Here is a 27552-nt window from a genome sequence, read left to right on the forward strand (position 1 = left end):
GTAAGGGTGGCAATGGGTCACAAAGTCTGCTGTGGAAAGTGATATTGACAAGTATCACTTTTCACATTGCCTCCCTTACTTCTGTGCTGATGCTGGTACGGCGCTGCCTGCAGAGCTGGGCACCTGGCCAGCAGCTGCTGCTTTCTGCTCTGCCTTCAGAGCTTGATGGCAGTATATGTACTTTTGGAGTGGGGCGTAAATGACTAAAAGTGACAAACACAAAGAAGAGGGGCATGATCAAGTAAGTTTGAGAACCACTGATCTAAATTGATACAACAGAACTAATGCCTTTAAGTACTTTGAGAAATATCTGCTGCTTATCTTTAGAATTTAGAATTAGAAATATCTGCTGCTTATCTATAATATTACCTGTGATCTTGAATCTTTCAGCATTTAAGACTTTGTAATGCATTTCTTAAAATTTATTTTGCTCTCCATTGTTTAGAGGCATTCTTCCCCTTGAAAATTTGGTTGAAGGAGACAAATAGATGGTTTTTCGGCAAGGATTTTGTTGTTTTGATAGCTCTTCAAAAATCAAGCATGCTCCCAATTTTCCTTTGGATGTTTAGGATCCAGGCAAAAGGTGAAAATGACAGAATTGTATCCTTATACCTATGCATTTCCCCGTTAGGAATAAAAAGCCAAATTAGTCCTTCAAGCCACTTTGTCTTTATAGAAAGGGGGGCCTGTTTGAAGGCCAGAAGAGGGGGTTCCAGAAATACTTTCAGGATATGGTTCCTATCAAATCTGGTTTGTAATTGTTTAATGATATCCTGCTTGGGTTCCAATGTGGGGTGGTAGGTGACAACTAGGAGTGTGTGGTCAGTGGGTTTGTTTTTCCTGTATCAAAGAAAATACCCTCTTGGGGTATTTGGGTGGTCCTTCCCATGACGGGAGCCCTAGGGGTGGTGGTGACACTATGTAGATGGCAGGGGAAGGGACCCTGGACGTACAGGGAGACTTTGGTGGACTCTGGATGTACGGGGAGACTTTGGCAAACCAGTAAAGTGCCTGAAACCACTATGGCTTATTGCTAAAAGCAGCCAAGTCAGCAGGCTGTAAATTGGCCATTCAGCACTCTCAGTTTGACCAAAGCAGTGAAAGGGAAGTGGGTTTTTGGGTGCCACAGAGAGGGCAGCTTGACCCCGCATCCTTCCTGATAAGAATTGTGTTGAAGTTGCTGATACATGCATCTTAGAAGAGCAGGATATGCCCCAGGAATGTCTACTGGGGCCTCAAGACTGCAAACCCTGGAAAAACCCACACCTGGTTAATCGATAATCAGAAGGAGCCTCTTGCTTGCCCATTGGAACTGCTTGCTTAACAAGTTTTCTTTAAGGGACATGTCATTCTATTACTCATGTATAAATAAGGGGGGAAAGTTTGAGGCGGGGGACTCTTCAGGACTGGACTCTCTCTCTCTCTGGATGCATCTTGTGTTTCCCAGCAGCAGACGGGCTGCCGCTGTGCCACTCGAGAGCCACACTCAGCTTTGGTAATTATCAAGGGTTGGGGGTGTTTTACTAACCTCTTGCGGACGTGTGTATAAGTGCTTGAGACTAAGTAAAGTTTAGCTTTAAGTGAAAGCACTCTTGTGTTGTGCTGTTTGTGCCAGCCATCTATCGGTCGGCTCCCTGATTTACTTCCGGACACCACCTCGCACAGAGTAAAAGTTACCAAGAGCTTTGGGCTGAAAGAACCCCGGGTAACATGGAGGGAGTGGTGACAGGGAGTATGTGGAGGGGGAAGGGAAGCCGTGGAGGGGGCAGTGACACTGTTGGCGGGGGTAAGGGAAGCACCCCTGGCGCTCTGGTGGAGATGCGGGGGGGACAAGGCAGTGACATTGCTGGGAGCAGGCAGGCAGTCCTGGAAGAGGCAGTGGGGAGGTGGGATGTGGACACTGCGGGGGGGGGGGGGGGGGGGCGTAGTCCTGGAAGGGAGGGGGTGTTGGCACTGGGGGAGGTGGCAGCCCTGGAAGGGGCGGGGCGGTGTCCCCGGGATGTGGACACTGTTGGGGGAGGCAGCCCTGGAAGTGGCGGGGAGGCCGGGGCGGTGGCAGTGGCTGAGGAGGCAGGTCTCCGGCGGTGGCCGCGGGGCGGCGTTGTAGGCGGCAGTCGGGGCGGCGCCATGTTAAGAGCCGCCCTCCGCGCTTTCAGCGGCTCCGGCAGCGCGTCCCGCCAGCGCCTCCGACCCCCCGCCTGCGCCCGAGGTAAGCGGCGGCGCGGGCTGGTCACGCCGCTCCCGCTGGGGTGCGGTGCCGGGCCGCCGCGCTCGCTCTGCCGGTGCCCCGGGGAAGGGGGGGAGCGGCGCTGCCGGGGGAGGCCCCGGGAAGGCGGCAGCGGCGGGCTCAGGCGGCAGGCCCCGGAGGCGCTCACCGTCCCCGCGAGCGGAGCCGTGGCCAGGCCCCGCCTCGCTGAGCGCAGCCGGGATGGCGGGGTCAGTAGCGCGGCTCCGCTTAACCGTGGAGCCCCCGCCTGGGGCGGCCGGTAACGCGTAGACGGACCCGGGCTGAACTTCGCCCGGGCCGCGCGGGAAGCGGCGCCGAACCAGCGCCAGGTTGTCCCTCTCCAGCCTCGCATCGCTTCGTCCCAACGGGAGCCGCGTCGCCCCTGGGTTGACGCTTGTTCACGGTCACCCAGCTTTAGTCCGGGCAGCGGGGCCCTGTGTTATCGGTTGCACGAGTCTTGCAGAAAGAAATCAAATTGTGCAGGCAAAGCTTGCAAATTAGTATGGGGGAGGGGGGTTGTAATGAGATACCAGCCTATTGCTCTGTGCTGGGTGGGGGAGCGAAGCAGTGACTTCACCCAAGTCTCCCTGTTCCCTGCTTTGAGCAGGGGGTTGGTCTAGATGACCTTCTCAGGTCCCTTCCAACCCTGATATTCTATGATTCTATGATCATTGTAGACCACCCCATAAAAACCCCCCCGCTCAGTGCGCATCTGCAGTCAGAATAGCAAACAAGATGATGTGATGGGGAGGAATGGAGAATAATACAGAGAATATTCTAATGCCCATATATCATAGAATCATAGAATATAAGGGTTGGAAGGGACCCCAGAAGGTCATCTAGTCCAACCCCCTGCTCAAAGCAGGACCAATTCCCAGTTAAATCATCCCAGCCAGGGCTTTGTCAAGCCTGACCTTAAAAACCTCTAAGGAAGGAGATTCTACCACCTCCCTAGGTAACGCATTCCAGTGTTTCACCACCCTCATAGTGAAAAAGTTTTTCCTAATATCCAATCTAAACCTCCCCCACTGTAACTTGAGACCATTACTCCTCGTTCTGTCATCTGATACCATTGAGAACAGTCTAGAGCCATCCTCTTTGGAACCCCCTTTCAGGTAGTTGAAAACAGCTATCAAATCCCCCCTCATTCTTCTCTTCTGCAGGCTAAACAATCCCAGCTCCCTCAGCCTCTCCTCATAACTCATATGTTCCAGACCCCTAATCATTTTTGTTGCCCTTCGCTGGACTCTCTCCAAATTATCCACATCCTTCTTGAAGTGTGGGGCCCAAAACTGGACACAGTACTCCAGATGAGGCCTCACCAATGTCGAATAGAGGGGAACGATCACGTCCCTCGATCTGCTCGCTATGCCCCTACTTATACAATCCGTGGTGTGGTCTGTACTGTGTACAGTATTGGTCACCCTATCTCTAAAGGCTGCTGCAGAACTAGAGGACATTCAGAGAAGCCTGGATCAAGGGCATGGAATGTCCCATGTGAAGAGAAACTTTGAAGATTGGATAGTTTATTTGAGGAAGGAGATATGATAAAACATATACATTAATGAACAATAAAGAAAAGGTAAATGGGGAACTCCTTGGAATCGCCTTGCCTGACTCCTGTATTTACAAAAAGTTCCAGTCTGATGGTAAAGGATATTAACAGAGCGTCAAGGAAATCTTCTGTGCGATAGCTCTCATGGTAGAGACAAATGCAGTCCCTCTCAAAGTAGAGGGAGTGATCACCCAGGCACTTTGAGCTTCTTTGCTTCAACACTTCCAAAATTAATCTCTTCCTCTTATCTGACAGCAAGTAATGCTACTGTAGGCCCTGGCAGTTTCTTATCTGCACCGCTGAAGGTTCCTGGCTTGCCTTCCCTTCCATCTCTCCTTCCAGTTGCCAAGTCTACCATTTGAAAACACTTCAGGGCCTCCCTCCCATTTCAGAATCAAACAACTGTTTTTGAATGGTATATCTCCTACTGTTAAAACTTAGATAAGGTAGGTGAGGTAATATCTTTTATTGGATCAACTTCTTTTGGTGAGAGAGACAATCTTTTGAGCTACACAGCGCTATTCTTCAGATCTGAGCTGCGTAGCTCAAAAGCTTGTGTTTCTCACGAACAGAAGTTGGTCCAATAAAAGATATTACCTCACCCACCTTTTCTCTCTAGTATTCTGGGACCTACATGGCTACAACAACAGGGCATACTATTAAAACTTATCAGAAGTTAGGTGTAGACAAACCAGTATTGTGTTAACTGGTAAATTCCCCTACAGGTGTTGAATTGTTTCCTGCAGTATATTCTCTGCTTTGTTTTGCCTCACTTTTAAGCAATGAGATTACTCTGTAGATATATAGAGCTCATTGAGGATCAGAAAGAATTCCCTACCAGACTAAAATTGCATTTGCCTGATTGCATTCCATTGGTGATCCTACTTCTACAAAAACTTAATCTGTTAAATTTCCTTTCCTTTTAGTTGCCTTTTTCAGCATATTGAAAACACATTGACTTCACTGAAGTTACAACAAAAATGAATTTGGTCTACTGCATATAGTTCTTTTTGACCAAAGCTTTCAAAGCTTTGTGTCAGAGTATGAATTTAGGAGCTTAGTTTTAGGCACCTGGATTTGAAAAATTGGACCTTTAAATCAGTAGCTTGATTTTTGTTATGTGAATTGGCATTGATATAATCAAATTTCAATGTGATTATAGAAAAAAAAAATTAGACATGACCATAGGGAAATATTAATTTTGTGTGTGTATATATATAATGAATATAATATAGTGTAAAGATTTGCATAGCTGTGGAATTGTTCTGTTACAAACATTGATTCTTCTGCAGGATTATATCTTTTAATTTATCACATTTTGGGCTTGAACAAAAGTACAGTAGGTAGAGCAGGTAAACATAAATACTACCATTTACATTTAATACTGAAATTGGATTAAAAATCTAACAACCCCAAGGCAACAAGAAACATCCATTGTGTCTTTGCTGATAAAAGAATATTTAACTGAAGCTCTTCTAATGTACAGTATATCATATGGCTTTATTTAGAAGCTCTTAAGTTAAATGTAATAATTTTCTCCTGGGATTTATAGTTTTTAAAAGTTCCTAAAGACAGCTGCATTTTTGTTGGTATTTTCATGGCTAAACCCAAAACATTTGGTTAGAATTTAAATGTATGGTTTCAGAACGAGCAGAAAAGGAAGTAATAGGCATCAAAATTAATTGGCGATGTTACTTAGCAAGTCAGGGAGGGGAAGACAAATTTCCGTTATGATGGGGTTTCACAGTAAGACAGAAAACTACATCAGGCTAATATTTTATAACAGTAGGATAGTACTTTTTAACTTTCTGCAGCTTTTTAAAAAAATTGCATGGTAAATGTATGGCTGGTAGATATATTTATTATTTGTGTCGTGGTAGTACTTAGGGCCCTGGTCATAGACACTGTGGTAAGTTGCTGTACAACCATATAAAAAAGACAACCTTTTTCCTCAGAAATTTACAGTTGTCTTATAAGGCAAGAGACAATAGATGAATACAGGAAATATAGAACACAAGCAAACAAGTGACAGAGCTTGGATTAGAACTAAATTTCCTGGCTGCTCGTACTGTGTTTAAATAGACAAAGCTGAAAAAAACATCTTCAAGAAGCTACTGAAAACCGAACTGTTCATTTAATTGTTTAACATGAAATGGCCATGCTGGATTCTCTGTTTGGTTTTGTCTGGTATTCTTTGATTGTACCTTTAGATTGTAAACCCTTAGAGGTGGGGCCCTGTTTTCTTTTGACACTGACTTATTATTTGATAGTACCATGGGTATTTAAGATGCTGTGTATCAGTCAATGAGGGTTTCTTTTAAAGGATAGGGTAAAACGAGTATGATGGAGCTATGGATTCTTAGGGCTTTGTAAGAGGCCCTCAGTTCAGCCTGAGGTACCAGTTAACTTTTAACTGTTATAAACCAAAACCATGTGGTTATGTTGTACAGCACTGCTCATCTAACGTCTTCCAATCACTTCAGAAAATTTTGATTAAACCATATAAAGCTGGTGTAGAGTCTCAAGCAGAAATGCATGTGATCTAACTGTTTTGTCTGCTCAAAAAAGTTTTAAAGAGGAGAATAAAAAAATATTATAAAAATATTTTTGTGTAGAAAAAGTTGGCAGGAAGAGAGAAAGGTAAAAGGAAATGCAGAGGAAATGCATGAAGGCCACAGTGTGAAATTGGAAGAAGCTACAAATGCATTGGACTTCTCAGGATGACATCAGCTTAGTAGCAGTGGGATTCTTTATAAGAGAAATGTTGTTTTTGGAATCTTAGAATGTAGAGAGTGAATCTCTTAGTTCTTCTAGGTCATCTCCCTGTTCACTGCAGGTGTGTTTATTATTGCAAGTGTTTCAGCAGAAATATTTTAATATGTTTGAACGGTACCTACTTTTCCAGAGAAGATTGCAAAAGTATGTTTTTTGTATTTGCCAGGTTCCTTATTTTTGTATAAAGAACGAGAGAAGTCAACCTGGTAAGATGGAATCCTCTGATATTGTACAGTAAAGCCCTAAAATACAAACTAATGTTAATGTTGACAATCTAGGAGTAGCAAATGTAATTGTATAATAAGTAGTTTTGAGAATAAACGTAAAAAGATTTGGAGCTTTCTAAAGACCTTGCCTGTAGATCCTAAGGATCTGTGTTTCTCCAGTTTTATGCTAGTGTAATACCATCATAGTCCAGGGAAGTTACATGAGTAACAGTAAAATTGTAATTGAATTAGGGCCCAAATATATAGTCATGCTCTTATTGTCTTCATATAAAGATATAAGTGTCAGCACCAGTTTCTTCAAGATGCTGATGTCGATAGTTTAAAAGGTTCTATTCACTAGCAAAAGTGAAGGTATTTGGTTAGTAAGTGTTTATTAAGGAGTTAAAATTCCCAAGCACAGAGAGTATGGTGAGAAAACATATACTTCTAAAATTAATTTATGAACAAAACGAAGGCAAAGGATAGGATAATTTCTGTTCTGTTCCTTGCCAGGCTTGGAAAGTACTGTTTGCAAAGGCAGAATAACACACTGATCCCCAAACTGTAGGTTTTAAATGTAAATTCATTTTAAATGTGTAATGTAGGAGTAGATGCTGGAGAATAAAAGACTATAGATTGCCAGAGGTGGAATGACTTCATATGACAAAAAGATATTCAAACCTGTGTACCACAAAAGAGAATTTGAGGAGGTGTCTTGGTAACTTGATCCCGTTCCCTTCACACCACTGCTGTTCTCTCCTCTCTTAAAAGTTACCCTCCCCCCCACAGTTGGCAAACAGCCACAGATTTGGTACCCTATTATAGACCACAATTGTTAAATTTGAAATTTTCATGTAAGGCAACTGAAATTTTGTTTCTGAAATATGGAAAGAATTTGTGTAACTGGAAGGTAACTTCTTTGTAAAAGTCAGCTGTACTGTAGTCACCTGAAAAAAATGGCCATTCAAAGTTCTTGTTTTTTGTTTCCTGTTTTTTAAAAACCTGTTGGAGATACTCTGTGCTGAGAAATTGTAATGTTAAGTGAAGAGGCTACAAATTGATAGTGTGGTTTTTTTTTTGCTTTTTGTTTTTTTAACAGTTGAGATTATGGCACTGAAACAGATTTCCAGCAACAAATGCTTTGAGGGTTTCCAGAAGGTGTTTGAACATGACAGGTAAACATTACAAAGGCAACCTAAAATTTTAGCACAGGGAGAGCTGTATCATATTACTTCCAATATTGCCATAGTCAAAAGAAAAAGACAAAATATGCATTTCCTTGATACTAATATTAGTGTGTTAGTAGATTCATTTTTATATTATGTCTTCAGTTTACTAGTTGCTTTATTCTTCATTTTTAAACACGTATTACTAAGTTCTGCAGAGGGAAAACATTAATAGTAAATTTACTATGTCCTGAGAATTGGTCTCATCATCGTAGGCTGTTGTATTTACAATATGGAGATATGAATATATATTAACTCCATGTGAATGAAACAGTAAGTGTTTTATTCACATGACCAGAAGCATCAAACAAAGTAAAATAGAAGTAGAAACAATCTTTTCATTTTGTGAGGAGGAATTAGCTATACAACTATATATAAGCATGTAGTTTTCATTTCTGGTCTCTAAAAGACACCCATTACCCATAAATCAGCAATTCTTTGCTGTGAAGGGGAGATACTCTTTCAGACTCCAGTTGCTTATGTATGTCTTTTCAGCCTGTTTGCTTGTGACATTTGAATTATACTCTATTTCATGCATTACAATATTAATTAGGTGCTTGTCCATCTTTTGAATTAGAATATATATATTCCTTTATATAGTACTGCATCTAAAGAAAGTAGTTTCTGAAGAAAAAATGCTTTCTATTGGCAGTTTTAACATTTAATAAAAATTGGGCAGTTGATTAGTGTATCAGTCTGGGAGACTGAAACAACTTGACTTTTTTGCTTCTATATGTACTTCACTGCAAATTATGTGAGCTATCTGTAGATGTTCTTAAATTGTCTCCAATTTAACAGACAAGAGTTAGGTTAAACGTTGTTAGGTCTTGAATTCCAATGCTAATTTTCAAAATATTCCCTACCAGCCAGACTGTAAGGATTTGGTTTATTTTTCTTTCTTTTTTTAATTGTATTTAAAACATAGTAGAAATGCAGTCGTTGTTACTTAATAGGCTAATGTTGTGGCTTATTTTATATTGTTATCCACTTCATACTTATTTCACTTGCACTCTTAAAATACTATTATCCATTGAATCAATAATGGCCAGGTCTAGATATTCTGATTAGTAATCTAGAAATGCATAGATAAACTCTAGACAGTGGTCCTTCTTTTTTTTGGTGATTGTCCTGGGCCTGTCTGTTAGATACTGTTAATCAAATGTATTTTGTTGCTACAGTATAGAGTTAAAATGCAAAATGAGGTTTGGAATCTATTTGCCACCAAAAGCAGAAATTGGGAAGTGTCCTGTGCTGTACTGGCTCTCAGGTAAGTAATGTGAACTTCAGTATTTTTAAAAGACACTATTAGGTTAATTTAAGACCCAAAATTTACAGTATGTGAAAAAGGAGATAAATTCATTTCATTAAAGTAGGGTTGCCAACTTGCTAATTGCACAAAACCGAACACTCTTCCCCTGCCCCTTCCCGGAGGCCATGCCCCCTTCTCTGGCTCTTCTCTGAGGCCACGCCCCCCACTCTCTCCAGACCCCTTCCCTCAATTGCTTGCTCTCCCCCACTGTCACTCACTTTCACTGGGCTGGGGCAGGAGATTGGAGTGTGGTAGGGGATGTGGGCTCTGGGGTGGGGCCGGGGATGTGGGGTTTGGGGTACAGGAGGGGGCTCCAGGCTGGGGCTGAGGGGTTTGGAGTGTGGGAAAGGGTGCTGGGTGCAGGCTCTGGGAGGGAGTTGAGGTGCGAGGTTCCGTCTACGGGACAGGGCTTAGGGCTGGGGTGCCGAATACGGGCTCAGGGAGGGAGTTAAGGTGTGGGAGGGGGTTCTGACCTGGGGCAGGGGGTTGGGGTGGAGGAGGCGGTTTGGGATGTGAGCTCTGGCTAGGTGGCGCTTACCTCAGGCAGCTCCCGGTTGCTGGTGTAGCGGGGCTAAGGCAGGCTTCCTGCCTGCTCTGCCTCTGTGCTGCTCCCAGAAGCAGCCAGCATGTCTGGCCCCTAGTTGGAGCCATGGCTAGGCAGTTCTGCGTGGTGTGCGCTTCCCACACCCGCAGGCGTTACCCCCACAGCTCCAATTGGCCGTGGTTCCCGGCCAGTGGGAGCTGTGGAGCCGGCTCTGGAAGTGGGGACAGCGTGTGGAGTTTCCCTGAATGCCCCTGCACCTAGAGGCCGCAGGGAAATGCCGGCGGCTTCCGGGAGCTGTGCAGAGCCAGGGCAGGCAGGGAGCCTGCCTTTAGCCCCGTTGTGCCACTGACCACACTTCTAATGTCCCGGTAAGTGGTGCTGACCGGAGCTGCCAGGGTCCCTTTTCAACTGGGCGTTCTGGTCGAAAACTGGACGCCTGGCAACCCTACATTGAAGACTGCTTTTATTTGGGTTTAAACACTCCCCTGCAATGTGGTATTGTGCTAGCACATGAATCAGCCAGCCTTAGGGGGGGCAGGCTGCCAGATTTATGGCTTTTTTTTTTTTTTTCTGTGCTGCTGGAGCAGTGCAGAGCACCTTGAAGGATCTGGCTCTGTACATGCAAAAAAATCTAGAATCTATATATTGTTAGTGGGCCTTTAGCTCACATTGACTAAATCTTCAAATAGATTTAGGATATTTTGTGTGACTAATAAAAAGCAGCGCCTAAACAGCTTGTGATAAGCTGGTGTTTGCATGCTCAATAGATATTTTCCTCTCTGAACCTGTTTTTGGAAGAAAAAATGATCAGAACTAAACAAGTAGGGTGGAATCCACAACCAGGAAAACTGTGTCCTATTTAAGTAAATTTGCTATATGAAAATTGTTTCATCCTATATCCATGCTTTAGGATATGGTGCTATTTAGATCTCATCAGGGACTGGATATACTGTAAAATGTTAATGCGTGGATGACAGTGGAAGAATGACATTACAGTTCTAAAACAAATTTTAACAGATTACCAGGATGCATCAGGAGAGGTATTTCCAGTAGGGATAAGGAGGTTTTAGTACCGTTATATAAGGCACTGGTGAGACCTCACCTGGAATACTGTGTGCAGTTCTGGTCTCCCATGTTTAAGAAGGATGAATTCAAACTGGAACAGGTACAGAGAAGGGCTATTAGGATGATCCGAGGAATGGAAAACTTGTCTTATGAAAGGAGACTCGGGGAGCTTGGCTTGTTTAGCCTAACTAAAAGAAGGTTGAGGGGAGATATGATTGCTCTCTATAAATATATCAGAGGGATAAATACCGGAGAGGGAGAGGAATTATTTAAGCTCAGTACCAGTGTGGACACAAGAACAAATGGATATAAACTGGCCACTAGGAAATTTAGACTAGAAATTAGACGAAGGTTTTTAACCATCAGAGGAGTGAAGTTTTGGAATAGCCTTCCAAGGGAAGCAGTGGGGGCAAAAGATCTATCTGGCTTTAAGATTAAACTCGATAAGTTTATGGAGGAGATGGTATGATGGGATAACATGGTTTTAGTAATTAAACATTCACGGTAAATAGGCCAAATGGCCTGTGATGGGCTATTAGGTGGGGTGAGATCCGAGTTACCCAGGAAAGAATTTTCTGTAGTATCTGGCTGATGAATCTTGCCCATATGCTCAGACTTCAGCTGATCGCCATATTTGGGGTCGGGAAGGAATTTTCCTCCAGGGCAGATTGGAAGAGGCCCTGGAGGTTTTTCGCCTTCCTCTGTAGCATGGGGCACGGGTCACTTGCTGGAGGATTGTCGGCTCCTTGAAGTCTTTAAACTACGATTTGAGGTCTTCAATAGCACAGATATAGGTGTGAGGTTTTTTTTTTTTTTTTTGGTAGGAGTGGTGGGTGAAATTCTGTGGCCTGCGTTGTGCAGGAGGTCAGACTAGATGATCATAATGGTCCCTTCTGACCTAAATATCTATGAATCTATGAAACCAGTTTGATTGTATTAACAAATCAGACCAAGTTTGAAATATGGATTTTGCGAGAGGTACATTGTGTCTCTATATAAGATGTAGAAGAATTTAGTTAAAAAACAAAACTGAAAACCTTGTCCTAATATATCAGGGGTGGGCAAACTTTTTGGCTGAGAGCCACATCTGGGTATGGAAATTGTATGGCGGGCCATGAATGCTCATGAAATTGGGGGTTGGGGTGAGGGGGAGGGCTCTGGCTGGGGTGCAGGTTCGAGGCAGGGGGGCAGAAATGAGGAATTCAGGTTGTGGGAGGGGGCTCTGGGCTGGGGCAGAGAGTTGGGGTACAGGGGGGTGAGGGCTCCATCTGGCGGGTGGGCTCTGGGGTGCCGGAGGGTGGGACCGAGGTTTCGGAGGGTGGCCAATGGGAGCTGTGGGGACAGTGCTTGGGGCAGGGGCAGTGTGTGGTTCCCCCTGTCTGCCCCTAGGCATAGGAGCCGGAGCGGGGACATGCTACTGCTTCTGGGAGCCATGTCACGCGTGGAGAGGGGCAAGCCAGATTAAAACATCTGAAGGGCCGGATGCGGCCTGTGGGCCGTAGTTTGCCCACCCCTGTAATATATGCTGTACCAATTTAAGCAGGTAATTGTTGAAAGCAATGTTTTGCAGCCTATTGTAATTTTACCATTAATCTGATACATGTAGCTATGGTAAAGTTTACTTATGTTACTGTTGATATTTTTCCCTACTTACCTTCTTTAACTGTTACTATTTTGTATGAATTATCAAAAAATAGCTAATTTATATTATTGATGGTTGGCAAAATTAGTAAATGACTCCATTCAGTGTACAAGCATAAGTCACTAAAATTAGAGGCAGTTACAATTACATTAAAGCTAGGGGAAATACAAGGGTAGAATAGGCCAGTAGAGGTGTGATTCTAAGTGCTAACCTGTACTTGACTCTCATTATAATTGAGTGTTGTGCATGTCGAATGATGACAGATTGCATAAGAATGTTAACATTTAATATTGGAGTAGGTTAGAATAAATTGTCTGAGGAGGTACCACAACTCTTATACAGCACTTACAGTAAAATAAATAATTACAAGCAAGCTGCCTTTGCTAATAAGACAATCAGTTGAAACTATCTAAAACTCACCACAGGTGAAGGTTAAAACTACAATCTGTAACTCTTCCTACATGGCACTGTGAAGAATCCTTAAAATACTAGTCTAAATTGTCACAGACTTGTAATTTGACTTCAGTCTCAAACCTGCTCTGACATAAGCACAGATTGCTATGGATCCTGAAATATAGGGATCCACTATGCTTATTATAGCTGCTAACTAATGAAATATAGGACTTTATTTGTCACTAATATCTTCTCAAATGATATCATATGCAGTATTTGAGAACTCTGCTTATGGTAAATGAACAAGCACTTGTGTGGCTCTGTGGATGAAATGTTCAGTGACCTAATTATGGTCAATACCTAAACATGGACAAAATCCCAAAGATCTTTAAAAGGAATGGTTGTTGATACAAGTGGGAAATGAAAAACTTAGTACGATCAAATCTTTTTTTCTGTGAAAATGTAACTGAGTCTGTTTCTATGGACAGTTAACAATTACATTCATGCTTAAGGCATGAATCCCATTTTATTTTTAAACTTTTCTAGTATATGTTGGAAGCTGGAATGCTGAGAGTAGTACATAACCAGTCATATTTTTATCTCTAGGATTAACTTGCACGGAACAAAACTTTATTACCAAATCTGGTTTTCATCAAGCTGCAGCTGAACATGGCCTCATTGTAGTTGCACCAGATACCAGCCCACGTAAGTGTTTTCAGGTTACATGATGAGCCTTCAGCATATAAACGTTTACTGCTGCTTATCTCCAAAGAATAGAATGATTCATGTTACTACTAAATATATTGGTGTAATTGTATCTGAATTTGGAATGTCGTTCTATCTGTAGGTTCTATAATTTATACCAATTTGCTAGATTATTTGTTTAATATATACTAAATGAATTGTAACTTTAGAACTCCACTAGTAAAGCCATTTTAATACAAATGCCCTAAAATTAAGATAAGGGGGCAGTTCAGGTCACACATGGGCAATGTAGGACTCTCGTTCCCATCCATGTTTTTTCCTGGTTCTCCAAAGTCCCTGGCTTACACTCCATGTGACATCTTGGTGTATACTGCTGATACTCAGACTGAGGCTCAAGAGCTGCAAGTGGTTCTTTAATGTGTCTCTTTGCAGTACATGAAACTAAAACACTGTGTGATTTAATTATTAACTAATCTAAGTTATTAACCAAGCAGGATGCTTTTACTATGATATTAACCAATTGTAGTTGATAAAATAATAGTCCTTTCGCTGTGAGAATTTATATATAATATAAATAGTAAACGAAACTATGAATTCACAGCACTGTGGCTCTGATGGGTAGTGTTGATTGCTAATTTGGCTCTTGAATCACAGAGATCTGAGTATCACTGGTGTATATACTATGCTAGTACCTTACATCATCCATGGAACCCTGTTGGAACATGGAGCTAGTGTTTTGTTTTCACTGTGTTGCATGATTTTTCAGAGCCTTTTAATATTTACTGTACTCAGTACTTATAGAGCTAAAACAACAGTTTAAAAAAAGCGCACATATGTTCCCTGTACAAGGCATTGATGAGTATAGAAATTGGGGAACCTGAAAAGGGGGAATTCTGTAACCATCTTCGTCATAGTTACCTGGAGAGTTCTGTAAATTACACAACAGCTTTCTGAATGTACTTGGTATTTTCTTCTGCTACAGTGATACTTACGCTGTACATATTTGAGGGGCCTTTCTGATATTTTCCAGTATTTGATGGCATCAAATCTCAACAGAAATGCTTGATTTAATTCCCCCAAAACGACCCCCTAACAAGTTCCTTCTACAAATTATTCGTCTTGGCTAGGTATTCCAGTTCCCTGGACATAGTATGTAAGATCATTGAATATTTGGGAGCCCTTGATCACAACAATGATTTAAGGACAGAATTTCAACTTTCTGGAAGTTCTATACTTTAATCTCTTTTTTTGGTACTAAGAAAAATTACTGCAAAATATTTTAATGAACTGCTAGGGGAGCAACATATATTCTTCCATATTTTATCTTGGGACCTGATGTCTTCCTGTGTTTAGTGTATTTTTAATTCATATACAAAAAGTATATTGAAACAAGCATTATTGTGACATGTATTCATAGCTATTATGTAGTGCGGAGTAGGGATGGCCAGATCTTCATTATGTCATTCAAAGAACATCAGATTAAGGGTTTTGGGCTGTAGCTGCCCTTGGGTGCGTGGACTTGCTTTTGTGCTACCTGCTTTTGTGCTATCATACGTTCTCTTTTGCACTAACCTCTTGGCCTCTCTCCTGTCTTTGTAACTTGCCGTAACTGGAATAAATCAAAGCAGATGACTGCAAGCTCCGCTGTGTTAATGGATTTTCTAGTGCATCTCTTATGTCCATTGTGTTCCAGACAGTCTCTGTTCACAGGGTCCAAATCTCTAACATCTTTGTTATCTGGAACACTGAGTTTACAGCAGACTAACTGTAATCACATATTTAAAGTAGGTGGTCTGAACATAGTGTGGAGAAAATATTCAGAGTGGTGTTTGCATGTGCAGGTGTCTGTAAAGTGCTTGCCCAGTAGAAACTCTCCTGGAAACAAAACAGCTGGGAAGCGAAGAGACTTAGCAGTATTAAACAGTTATCACTTCTACTGTGATAGTGTCTAAGAAATAGAGTTAGGAGTCAGGGCCCTGTTCTTCCAAGCACTGTACAAACAAACACAATCAAGACAGTCTCTGCCCTAGAGAGCTCATTATCTAAGAGTTGGACAAAATGCAACAGATGAATAAACTTACAAGCCAAGAAGAGAGGGAGAATCAAGTTATAGCACTGTGACAGTGCAGCTTACCTTTTTGTCATCAGATTTGTCTGGTCCCTCAATTTCCCCTCTTGGTGGTTTAGCCCTCCAGCTGAATGAAAAACTCTTGTCTTGGTAAACAGATGTGTTTCATGTTTTCCTGTTTATGTGGTTTTAAAGCCTCTTCATGAGGATATAAGTGAACATTTCTTCCCTTTACTGCAGGCATTTGCCCCTCTTCATGGAGTGTCCCAAACAGTCCTTTGTTCATCTCCTCTGAGTCTTCTTCCCAGGCTGCTTTTCCACCTTTTTTCCTTAAGCTCTTTCCTTTAGTAAGATTATCATGCTTAACAGAAAGATTCACAGCAAGTCCTACCATCTGTCTCAGACAGAGGCAACCAACCCTTTTATACCCAGCATACTTGATTCACAGCCTACAGTTCCTATGATTCCTAGGCTACAAGTTCCAGAATCCCTCAGTTTTTGGCAGAGTCTGTGTCACAGGAGTAAGCTGAACTTTGATCCTCTTAAAAGCCCCAGGCTCAGTCTGTGATAAGGAGGCAGGTGTGTACTCAAAAATTGTTCTACCAGTTGTGTCAAATTAGATAAGAGTTTGCAATTTAATATGACAGCAAAAAAGTCCCTTGTAATTTTGGTGTTAGTAAACAGGGGCATGTTATCAAGGAAGAAAGTAATGGTCCCTGTGCTAGTGGCCTTAAATACTACATTCAGTTCTCAGCGGACCAAATTCAGTGATGGATCCTGCTCACATGCCACCTGGAGGCACGTTATGCATATGCTAAGAAGAATAGTTCTGGGACCCGCTATTAAGAACATAAGTGTCCATCTAGCCCAGTATCCTGTCTTCCGACAGTGGCCAATGCCAGGTGCCCCAGAGTGAATGAACAGAACAGGCAATCCCCAGGTGATCTGTCACCCATTCCCAACTTCTGGCAAACAGAGGCTAGGGACACCAACCCTGTCCATCCTGGCTAATAGCCATTGATGGACCTATCCTCCATGAACTTATCTAGTTCTTTTTTTAACCCTGTTATAGTCTTGGCCTTCACAACATCCTCTGGCAAGGAGTTCCACACTTCCATACTTCCTTTTGTTTGTTTTAAACCTGCTGCCTATTAATTTCATTTGGTGACCTCCTAGTTCTTGTGTTATGAGAAGGGGTAAATAACACTTCTTTATTTACTTTCTCCACACCAGTCATAATTTGCTAGATCTCCTATCATATGCCCCCTTAGTCGTCTCTTTTCCTAGCTGAAAAGTCCCAGTCTTATTAATCTCTCCTCATATGACAGCTGTTCCATACTCCTAATAATTTTTGTTGCCCTTTTCTGAACCTTTTCCAATTCCGATATATCTTTTTTGAGATGGGGTGACCATGTCTACACGCAGTATTCAAGATGTGGGCATACCATGGATTTATATAAGGGCAATATGATATTTTCTGTCTTATTATGTATCCCTTTCTTAATGATTCCCAACATTCTGTTCGCTTTTTTGACTACTGCTGTACATTGAGTGGATGTTTTCAGAGAACTATTCACAATGACTGCAAGATCTCTTTCTTGAGTGGTAACAGCCAATTTAGACCCCATTATTTTATATGTAGAGTTGGGATTATATTTTCCAATGTGCATTACTTTGCATTGATCCACATTGAATTTCATTTGCCATTTTGTTGCCCAATCACCAGTTTTGAGAGATCCTTTTTTAGCTCTTCACAGTCTGTCTGGGACTTAACTATCTTGAGCAATTTTTTATCCTCTGCAAATTTTACCATCTCACTGTTTACCCCTTTTTCCAGATCATTTATGAATATATTGAATAGGACTGGGTCCAGTACAGACCCCTGGGGTACACCACTATTTACCTCTCTCCATTCTGAAAACTGACCATTTATTCCTACTCCTTGTTTCCTATCTTTTTACCGGTTACCAGTCCATGAGAGGACCTTCCCTCTTATCCCATGACAGTTTACTTAAGAGCCTTTGGTGAGGGACCTTGTCAAAGGCTTTCTGAAAATCTAAGTACGCTATATCTACTGGATCCCCCTTGTCCACATGCTTGTTGGCCCTTTCAGAGAATTCTAGTAGATTGGTGAGGCATGATTTCCCCTTACAAAAACCATGTTGACTCTTCCCTGATAAATTATGTTCATCTAAGTGTCTGACAGTTTTGTTTTTTACTATAATTTCAACCAGTTTGCCTGGTACTGAAGTCAGGCTTACTGGCCTGCAATTGCTGGGATCACCTCTGGAGCCCTTTTTAAAAATTGGCGTCACATTAGCTAGCCTCCAATCATGTGGTACAGAAGCTGATTTAAATGATAGGTTACAGACTACAGTTATTAGTTCCTTCAGAACTCTTGGGTGAATACCACCTGATCCTGGTGACTTATTACTGTATACAGGGAGTCCTCAGACTTATGACACAATTCGTTCCTCAGAGTTGCGTTATAAGTCGAAACCACTTTTCCCATAGGAATCAATGCTATGAAGGGGGGATTGGTTCCTGAACCAAGGCTTGATACACTATTTTCACCACAATAACCCAGATTTTTGTACTAAATGACTTCTAGATGACTAATGTTGGAACATCAATGTACTTACTGTACATTGTGTATTTGGTAATCAGCATTCAAATAAACATATAAACTCACATATGCTGCTCAGAATGCTAGCAACAAAGGCTCAAAAAGCCAGGGAGAATGGCACACAGGCTGAGCCATAGCCAATCACTGTTCAAGTTTTCTGATTGACTGAGCCTGGGGCCGAGAGCCAATCAAAAACAAGCAGCAACCCTACCAGACAACAAGCTACCCGGCTGCCTCGAAGCCAATCAGAAGTGACCCCTTTCCAGCTCCATGCCAGTATAATGCAACCAAGAGGTGATTTCAAGTGAACTTCATGCAAATCGAGCATCGTAGGGGTGAAACGGGCAGTCAGTTGAAAAGCATCATAAGTGGCCTCCGATGTAAGTCAGGTGTCGTAAGTCCGAGGACTCCCTGTAATTTATCAGTTTGTTCCAAAACCTTCTCTAATGACACCTCAATCTGGGACAGTTCTTCATATTTGTCACCTGAAAAGAATGGCTCAGGTTTGGGAATCTCCCTCACATCCTCCTTTAGCATCTCAATTGTCCAGAGGCCCCACTGGTTGTTTAGCAGGCTTCCTGCTTCTGATGTACTTAAATTTTTTTTTTCTATTCCTTTTTGAGTCTTTGGCTAGCTATTCTTTAAATTCTTTTTTGGCCTTCCTAATTCTATGTTTACATTTAATTTGCCAGAGTTAATGCTCCTTTCTATTTTCCTCACTAGGATTTAACTTCTACTTTTTAAAGGATGCTTTTTTGCCTCACTGCTTCTTTAACTATGTTGCTTAGCCATGGTGGCTCTTTTTTGGTTTTGGTTTTTCTTTTGGGGGTTCTTTTGGTTTTCTTACTATGTTTTTTATTTTGGGGTATACATTTAAGGTGAGTCTCTATGATGGTGTCTTTAAAAAGTTTCCATGCCGCTTGCAGGGATTTCCCTTTTGGCGCTATACCTTTTAATTTCTGATTAACTAATCTCCTCATTTTGTGTAGTTCCCCTTTCTGAAACTAAATGCTAGAGTGTTGGGCTGCTGTGGTGTTTTCCCTGCCACAGGAAAGTTAAATTTAATAATATTATGGTCACTATTACCAAGTGATCCAGCTATATTCACCTCTTGGACCAGATCTTGAGCTCCACTTAGGACTAAATGAAGAATTGCCTCTTCTCTTGTGGGTTCCAGGACTGGCTGCTCCAAGAAGCAGTCATTTAAAGTCTCAAGAAACTTTATCTATGCATCCTGTCCTGAGGTGCCATGTACCCAGTCAATATGGGGATAGTTGAAATCCCCTATTATTGAGTTTTTTATTTTAATAGCCTTTTTAATCTCCCTGAACATTTCAGTCACTTATTACCATCCTGGTCAGGTGGTTGGTAATATATCCCTACTGCTATATTCTTATTATTAGAGCATGGAATTACTATCCATAAAGATTCTGTGGTACTGTTTGATTCATTTAAGATTTTTACTTCATTTGATTCTATTGTCAAATCATGGGCAAACTGAAGAGGGATAAGAGATGGCTGGATGGATTGAATTTAAGGGAAACATATAAAAATTAAGTACCGAAAGTATAGTCTTGGTGAAGGAGGATATGTCTACAGTTAGTCAAAAGAGGAATGACTTAAGTTTTATTTGGGGTTCTAATTTATTATTGACATGAAACAGAGAAAAAGTGAATTAAGAATTAATATAAACCTGTCATACTGAAGATGTTCCTGATGGTGAGATTTACTAGACTGGAAACTCCCAGGGGAAGAAGTGGAGCATATCGTTTGAATAATTCAAAACTAGACTGGACAAAGCAATCAAAGATATACAGTAGTATAGGGTATCTTGTACTGCCAGGAGGGTAGACTGGATTTTCTAACATATCCCTGATTTATTTGATAAGAAATTCATAGTGTAGTAAGTTCAGTTAAATTAATATCTGATTGTACATCAGAGATAAATTTTGCGATTGAAGGGATGAAGAAAAGTGAAAACTATGAATACTTTGCACTTTCTAGTTACTTGTAGCTCTTAAAACATTTTGGAAACATTAATGTATTAACCCTCAATACCACGGTATTATGGCTTAAACATCATCCTCATTCTACAGTTTTTGGGAAACTGAGGCACAGAGGTTAAATTTATCCAGATCCATCTAGAAGGGTGTGGTTTATATCCTGGAAAACAATATCCTGATATCAAACATCTGATAAAGATGGGACAATAAACACAGAATCACTTTTACTTGATAGGTGGCTGCAATATTGAAGGAGAAGATGAGAGCTGGGATTTTGGCACAGGTGCTGGTTTTTATGTAGACGCCACTGAAGAACCATGGAAAACCAACTATAGAATGTACTCGTACATAAAGGATGAGGTGTGTTTTTTTTTTTCTAATTAAGTTAATGTTACTAAAGGTATGAAATTCAATCTCATTGTTTTGCCTTGATTAGAGGGACTGATCTCCTCTTAATTGGACTATTGTAGTGAGATGGCTGCTTGTCATGCATATCAAAATTAGACCATTTTCATTAGCAGTCAAATGTCGTCATTTTCAAAATAGAATGCTTGAGCAAATCTATTATGATGATGAATAACAATACATATAAATCTGTCAATTTGGACCGTGAGTGGTCCAGATTAAAAACTAATGTTGACAGGGACATGAAATACAAAAGGCCTCTCCAGAACAAGTTGTCATTCTGCTTATTTTGTGAGAACACATTTAGGGATTTAGTTAAAATGAGAACAGGGTTATAATGAACCCTCAATCTTGTTATACATGTACATTTACATAAATGTATTGCAGTAATATGTCTAGTTGATTAACATCTTGTAGACCATGAAATGTCTACAGATGTTTGAAATGTTTCTTTTTGTCTTTAGTGATATTCAGTAGTTGAGATAGTTTTCAGACTGTGACCTCAACTGTTAACTTAACCACAAGTACAGAACAACCTTGTACATTTTATCTGGATTAAAACACAATCGTAGATCACATTAAGTTGCATGACTCTCGAAGTCTAAACATATTAAAGTCTTCCTTTTTTTTTCCTGTCACACTTGATTTTTTTCAGCTGCCTAAATTAATAAAAGCCAATTTTCCAGCTGACTCAGAAAGGATGTCTATTTTTGGGCACTCAATGGGGGGCCATGGTGCTCTTATCCTTGCTTTGAAGAATCCTGGAAAATACAAAGTAAGATACTAAGTTTTATACAATCTTCCAGAGAAAAATAGTTTTAAAAATCAAATTCAAGTTAACTTTAATACTAAAGGTTGCAACAACAGAGAGTTTAAAGTTATTTATAATCTTAATAGCCTACTGGTACTTGGTACTAGCACTGCCTAGTACTGAATGCTACTTACTGTAAAATGTATTAGTATTTGACATTGGTGAAATACCAACTACAGAATTAAAAAAGTTAAAAACTGAGTTAAATATCCTCTCCAGTGGAGAATATTAGTCTTATTGCTATTCTATCCAGACTATTGTAGTTCAGCAGCAGCGTGTTTACGTGGCTGTGGTGTAGCTGTGGCATCACCTAGAATGGACTTCCATCTTGAACAGTCTCTTGCAAGTTGTCTTCTTTCATCATGAACCAGCACAGGAGGATTTGGGCTTCTTAAATCCCTCAAAAATCACATCTTCCAATCTCATTTGTGGCCGATCTCATGCTCTTTCCTTTTACCTCAGGTCTGTAAATCTTCTATAGAAACGTACCATTTTCTGCCCGTTGGATAGGATCCCATCATTGCAGTCATCTTGTTTTCATCTGGGCAGGACTGTAACTTGCCAGAATCATCCAAGTACCTCCTCATTTGTGACAAAATCAAACCAACAGATGTTAAGAATACACCATTACTTTTGACATGGAAAACTGTTTAGTTTTCTGTCCTCAGCTGTTTTAATGGCCTTGTTTCTGCTCTATGTAACAGGCTAGTCATCACCACCACACTGAACACTCGTATCTTAGTTGTCACAAATACATCCCACCACCCAAACAGTGTCTTTTGAGGATGCTGAAATGCAGTTGATGCAAGACCGATCTGACATGACATCTTTGGTTACAGAATCTCCTGCTGTCAACCGACTACCAAATAGATAAAACTATTCAATCATTACTATCTACATGTAGCATTGGCAGATTGTTCATTTCCATTTCATAGGAGGCACATATAACTTTAGTTTTGTCACCGTTGACCTTAAGTCCCATAGATTCAGAATTTTTTTTTTTGAGGATTTAGTGTGCCTAGTGGTACATATAATTGTGTGAGGCTCGATGGTAGTATTGGACTGAGTATTAGGAGTACTGCATTCTGTTATTTTTAATAGACTATGTGATGACAAAGCTGATGGAGGCCTAAGTACGAGATGTGAAATTTAAAAATTCATCTTTAGAGGATGTTCTCTACCCCCTCCCCCCCACCATGTGACCTTTTTCATGTTGCTATGCAAAATCGTGACATGCCTGCTCATTTAGAGCTTCAGTAGCTTGTCTTTACAAGACCACATTCGGAATCATGTGCAAGAGACCATAATTCATGTATGCAAAGAAGGCCACGATGCTTAGCTCATACATCAAGAGAATAAATTAGTATAAAATTCACAGCTGAATAGATTGGCTGTAGCTATCACCAAAATAATACATCTCAGTTCATCCTCTTCTTAGTCTTAACTGAAACAAGGATAAAACATAATCAAAATCTTAAATATATTTAATTTTAAAATAATTCAAATAATGAGGAAGAGAATCGTTTCATATCTCTGATTTATAAAGTTTCCCTTAAACAAAAATTTTGAAAGCATGGCAAAGGGCCAATTTAAAGAAAATACAGAATCTCCTCTCAGAAAAATAACTTTAATCTTTCATATTACTAAATTATTTCTATCTTCTGTCAACAAAAATTAAATTTCAGAGTGTATGATCTTGGGAAGAAAGAGATTTCTTTGCAACAGCTGATTAAGGAGAAATTCCAGAGGAATTTAAAGCCTTAGAACTGTAAGATTCCAAAAAGGGTTAGAAAAAGAACTAGATACATTCATGGATGGATGGATAGGTCCATCATTGACTATAAGCCAGGATGGGTGGAGATGTAAAACCATGCTCTGAAGTGTCTCTAGCCTCTGTTTGTCAGAAGCTGGGAATGCATCACTTGAGGATTGTTCATTTCCTGTGAAGCATCTGGCACTGGCCACTGTCAAAGACAGGATACTGGGCCAGATAGACAGATCATTGGTCTCACCTGTTATGGTCATTCTTATGTTCTTAAGATTATTATAAAATGGCTGAAAGTTTGTATTGCGTTAATTCCCAAAACATGCACATTACAATTCATAGAATTTTTAAGCTGTTGTCTTCCTTGGCATCTTCAATAAATGCCCCCATTTTATGGCTTTAGAGATTTCAAAATCCAAAGTAACCCCTTGCATTTTTGGCTAGCAAATCATTTAACTCTATTGTTAGATGAGAGCCATTAGTTTCTTGTGTGTGTGGAGGGGAGCTAATTGTACCTTGTCCCTTTTTGTGGTGTCTTTGAGCACTTACTTGTGGGTTGTGTTCCTTTATACCCCCCCTCCCCCCCCCCCAAAAAAAATCTTCTAATTATATCACAAGACTGAGAATGAATGCTGTCTAAAAGTGAGAATAGAGCACTTGCTTCCCCAGTGTGCTACAATTGTAACTTTGGGCAGAATGGCTTTTGAACACGCTTTCCGCTCACATCTTGCTTATCAAAATGACTTTTCTTAATCCATATGTTTGTGTTTCTAAACAGTCTGTATCCGCATTTGCTCCTATCTGCAACCCAGTTCAGTGTCCCTGGGGGAAGAAAGCCTTTGGTGGATATCTGGGATCAGATCTAATGAAATGGGAGGTATGTGTGGGAGAGTCCAGTCATTTCATGAATGGTAAAATTGATTGTGACTGCACTGTGTAGTAAGGAAGCAAAACATGAAGTGATTGCTTCTGTTTGAGTAACACCATGTCATCCCATCACCAAACATTGAATCCTGCTGTACAGTAAGTGTGTGGATACTGGTGGAGTGGTAGCCGTGTTAGTCTGTATCAGCAAAAAGAAAAGGAAGACTTGTGGCACCTTAGAGACTAACAAATTTATTTGAGCGTAAGCTTTCGTGGGCTAAAACCCACTTCATCAGATGCATGCAGTGGAAAATACAGTAGGAAGATATATACACATACACACACAGAGAACATGAAAAAATGCATGTTGCCATACACACTATAAAGAGAGTGATCAATTAAGGTGAGCTACTATCAGCAGGAGAAAAACACCTTTTGATAATCCTGATTATCACTACAAAAGGTTTTTTTTCTCCTCCTGCTGATAGCTCACCTTAATTGATCACTCTCATTATAGTGTGTATGGCAACACACATTTTTTCATTGTGGGTGTGTGTGTGTGTGTGTTTGTTTTTCCGCTACATACAGCCGATGAAGTGGGTTTTAGCCCACGAAAGCTTACGCTCAAATAAATGTTAGTCTCTAAGGTGCCACAAGTACTCCTGGTTCTTCTTGTGTGGATCCTGATCACCATCATACTGCTGACTGGCACTCTACAAAAAACATACTTTAATGGGAGGCTGTTATTACCACATAGAGACAGTATATTCTCTCCTCGCTTCTGAAGATTTTAAATTGTGAGATAAGTAGAAATATGAGTAAGCACTGGCTCTTTGTCTACTTCCTGAAAACATTGAACAGATGAAAATCGGATCCCCTTTTTAGGGTGATGAAATGCTCCGATGGCGCCCCTTAAGATATGTCTACACTACAAGTGAAGGGGTGATTATAACATGGGTAGGCTAGCTTTAATTGAGCTAGCAGAGGTAACTATAGCAGTGTAGATGTGGTGGCATGGGCTTCAGGACAGGCTAGCAACCAGAATACGTAGCTAGGCCACCTAGAGGCCTTGTATGCTGGCTGCTCGCCCATGCTGAAGGCCATGCCACCACATCTACGCTGCTATGGTTTCCTGTACTAATTAGACTAAGCTAGCATGGTATGCCTGAGCTAAATTCACTTGCAGGAGTTGACATACTCCGAATGTAGATTCCTGTATTCTCTGTGCACAGAGGAATTTCTTCTTATAGTGGCAGGCAAAAGAGGAAAGACTTGTTGGTCAGAGATTGGTAAGTCTGAGTTCTGTAGGAGCAGGCTGGCAAAATGTTCAGTTCTTTAATCATGATTAAATACTATGGGCATTGATACCTATGGAACAGGATTAGAGTCAGTGAGATAGATTTAAGGTTTTGGCCTGAGCACCCTAACTTTGAACTTACTAAAAGGCTGTCCAAACTATGGAGTATTTTTAGTTTTAGTGTAGACATTGTCTTAAACCCCAGTTTGTTGCATTACATGTCCCTATCCTTCCTAAACAATAATTCTAACCCAATTTGGTAGTATAGTGACTAAGCATAGAACTACACTTTCAAAAATTTTGTTACACTTTTCATTAGTTTCATTTTATTTCTATAGGCATATGATGCTACCCATCTTGTGAAGTCTTATCCAGACTCCCATCTCGACATCTTAATTGATCAAGGCAAAGATGACCAGTTCCTTTCAGCAGGGCAGTTACTGCCGGACAACTTCATTGCTGCCTGCACAGAGCGGAAAATCCCTGTAGTCTTTAGATTGCAACAGGCAAGTACCAAAAAGTACCCTTTTTTGGGGGGAGAGGGATGTCTGATGTATCCATCCCATAATTACTGGGTTGACTCTGTGTGCCTAAAAGGTGGAGTAGCTAGCCAGAGACAGTCCCAGACCTGAAATAGACAAGACAGGCAAAGGGTACAGAAAGGTAAAGTGATTTGCCCAAGGTGTCACAGCAGATCAATGGCAGGGGTGAGAACAGAGAGAAGCTCTCTTGACTCAGCGCAGTGGTGTATCCACTAGACCCCACTAATTTAATTACATTTGACCCCTACAGGGGGAGCTGATTTTTAGCTTAAACATTATAGGGTGTTCAGAATGCAATCCAACCTAGTGGCGACATGCTGAGGAGGATAAGTATCTTGCTCTGTTTTTAATATAGTATTGTAGTAACCCATCGCAAAAGTATCATGAAGAAAGTGTACTCTTATCTGATTTATCATCCATATACATTTAAACAGCGTAGTGGTGTTTATATATGATGTGTATCAGCAAAGTGGTACATTGTTGGTTTTGGCTGACAGGATCAGTCAGGAGGCAAAGAAAGAACCCTCCCTTTCCTGTAGCTTTATAGCACAGAGTAGCAGTAGCCTGAAATTCTTCAGGGTTTCTGAAGTGACTCCATCCTATCTGCCATGTCGTTCCAAGATAGCTGCCACCTGCACAGCAGATGTATTTACTGTTTCCCCTCCCTTTCTTTATGGAGTGTGCCCATCTTCATCGGGATAGGACGGCCTAGTACACAGCCAGTTCATGGAGCCTCCTAGGGCTAGCCCAGGTTTGCATAAATCTGAAACAACCTCCTTACTGCCTTCTTTAAATAAGCAGACCGCCATTGAATGAGCCATCATTAACAATGCTCGAAAATACAGAGTTTAAGTATCTTGAATTGTTGAATCTGTTTTTCTCTTTGCTAGGGCTACGATCACAGCTACTTCTTCATCGCAACCTTTGTTAATGATCACATCAGACACCATGCAAAATACCTCAATGCTTGAACCGTAGGAGTCTCTTTTGCCCAGTACAAGTCAATACATAAACAAATGTTAACAAAAATCACTTGCTGAATTAGTGCCTATAAAAATGGAGTCATGCTGATAGTACTGCTAAAAAATCCTTAATTCTCTGTGTACTTGAAAATAAATATTTTGAATGTGTTCATCTGCTTTGAAAATTTTTTAACCATACTGGGAAAAGCATTCTGAGGGTATGGCTCAGAATAGATATGATCATTTAATTTTTTGTTTTTAAACAGCATATTGACATAGAATGTGTCAGTGGTCTCAAGACGGTGCAGACTGCAGCAGGAAAACTAGTAACACGCTAACTTTCCATTTGTCACTCATTCAGCACTGAACAGAATAACTGGACAATTTTGAATACAGGGCTGAAAACAATAGTAAATTAAATGGATTTACACTGAAGTGTTTTTCTCCTGCCTATTGAAGTGTATTTCCAGGCCAAAATCTGCAGCTGTTGATGGAAAATGCAAACAAACTTATGCTGCATTGTGATCAACCATTCCCCCCTTGTTAACATTGAACCTGTAAC

General features: G+C 40.9%; 2 protein-coding genes across 8 annotated transcripts in view; one reads left to right on the forward strand and one right to left on the reverse strand.

Moving 5' to 3' along the window:
• The window catches only part of LRCH1 (leucine rich repeats and calponin homology domain containing 1), a 272083-nt gene that overhangs the window by 5782 nt on the left and 238749 nt on the right, over positions 1-27552 (reverse strand). Inside the window, exon 23 of one of the 2 annotated variants that reach the window (XR_007356703.2) lies at positions 21931-22142. The exons of the other annotated variant lie outside the window; for it this stretch is intronic. The gene's annotated coding sequence lies outside the window, so the exon portion shown is untranslated. Of the gene's footprint in view, positions 1-21930; positions 22143-27552 lie in introns of those variants that run through there. 2 annotated transcript variants of the gene reach the window in all.
• Positions 1473-27160, forward strand: ESD (esterase D). 6 transcript variants are annotated; one of them, XM_075128551.1, is made up of 10 exons: positions 1474-1495; positions 6724-6763; positions 7863-7938; positions 9168-9256; positions 13549-13647; positions 20580-20704; positions 21405-21524; positions 24104-24202; positions 25825-25992; positions 26919-27160. In XM_075128551.1, the coding sequence occupies exons 3-10, from the start codon at positions 7871-7873 to the stop codon at positions 26997-26999; spliced, it is 849 nt and encodes a 282-aa protein (XP_074984652.1). In that variant the 5' UTR covers positions 1474-1495; positions 6724-6763; positions 7863-7870; the 3' UTR covers positions 27000-27160. The 6 variants fall into 6 exon arrangements, with proteins under 6 accessions (XP_048706411.2, XP_074984652.1, XP_074984651.1 ...); XM_048850444.2 differs by lacking the exon at positions 1474-1495 and adding an exon at positions 2068-2209; XM_075128547.1 differs by lacking the exon at positions 1474-1495 and adding an exon at positions 3665-3809.

Source organism: Caretta caretta, chromosome 1, assembly GCF_965140235.1.
Source record: "Caretta caretta isolate rCarCar2 chromosome 1, rCarCar1.hap1, whole genome shotgun sequence".
Lineage (NCBI taxonomy): Eukaryota > Metazoa > Chordata > Testudines > Cheloniidae > Caretta > Caretta caretta.

Bases quoted from the DNA above. Each gene is read 5' to 3' on its own strand.
- ESD (XM_048850420.2), top strand. From the start codon at position 2,128: ATGTTAAGAGCCGCCCTCCGCGCTTTCAGCGGCTCCGGCAGCGCGTCC. The intron at 2,210-7,862 runs GTAAGCGGCGGC...TTTTTTTAACAG, and splicing joins ACCCCCCGCCTGCGCCCGAG to TTGAGATTATGGCACTGAAA. The intron at 24,203-25,824 runs GTATGTGTGGGA...TTATTTCTATAG, and splicing joins CAGATCTAATGAAATGGGAG to GCATATGATGCTACCCATCT.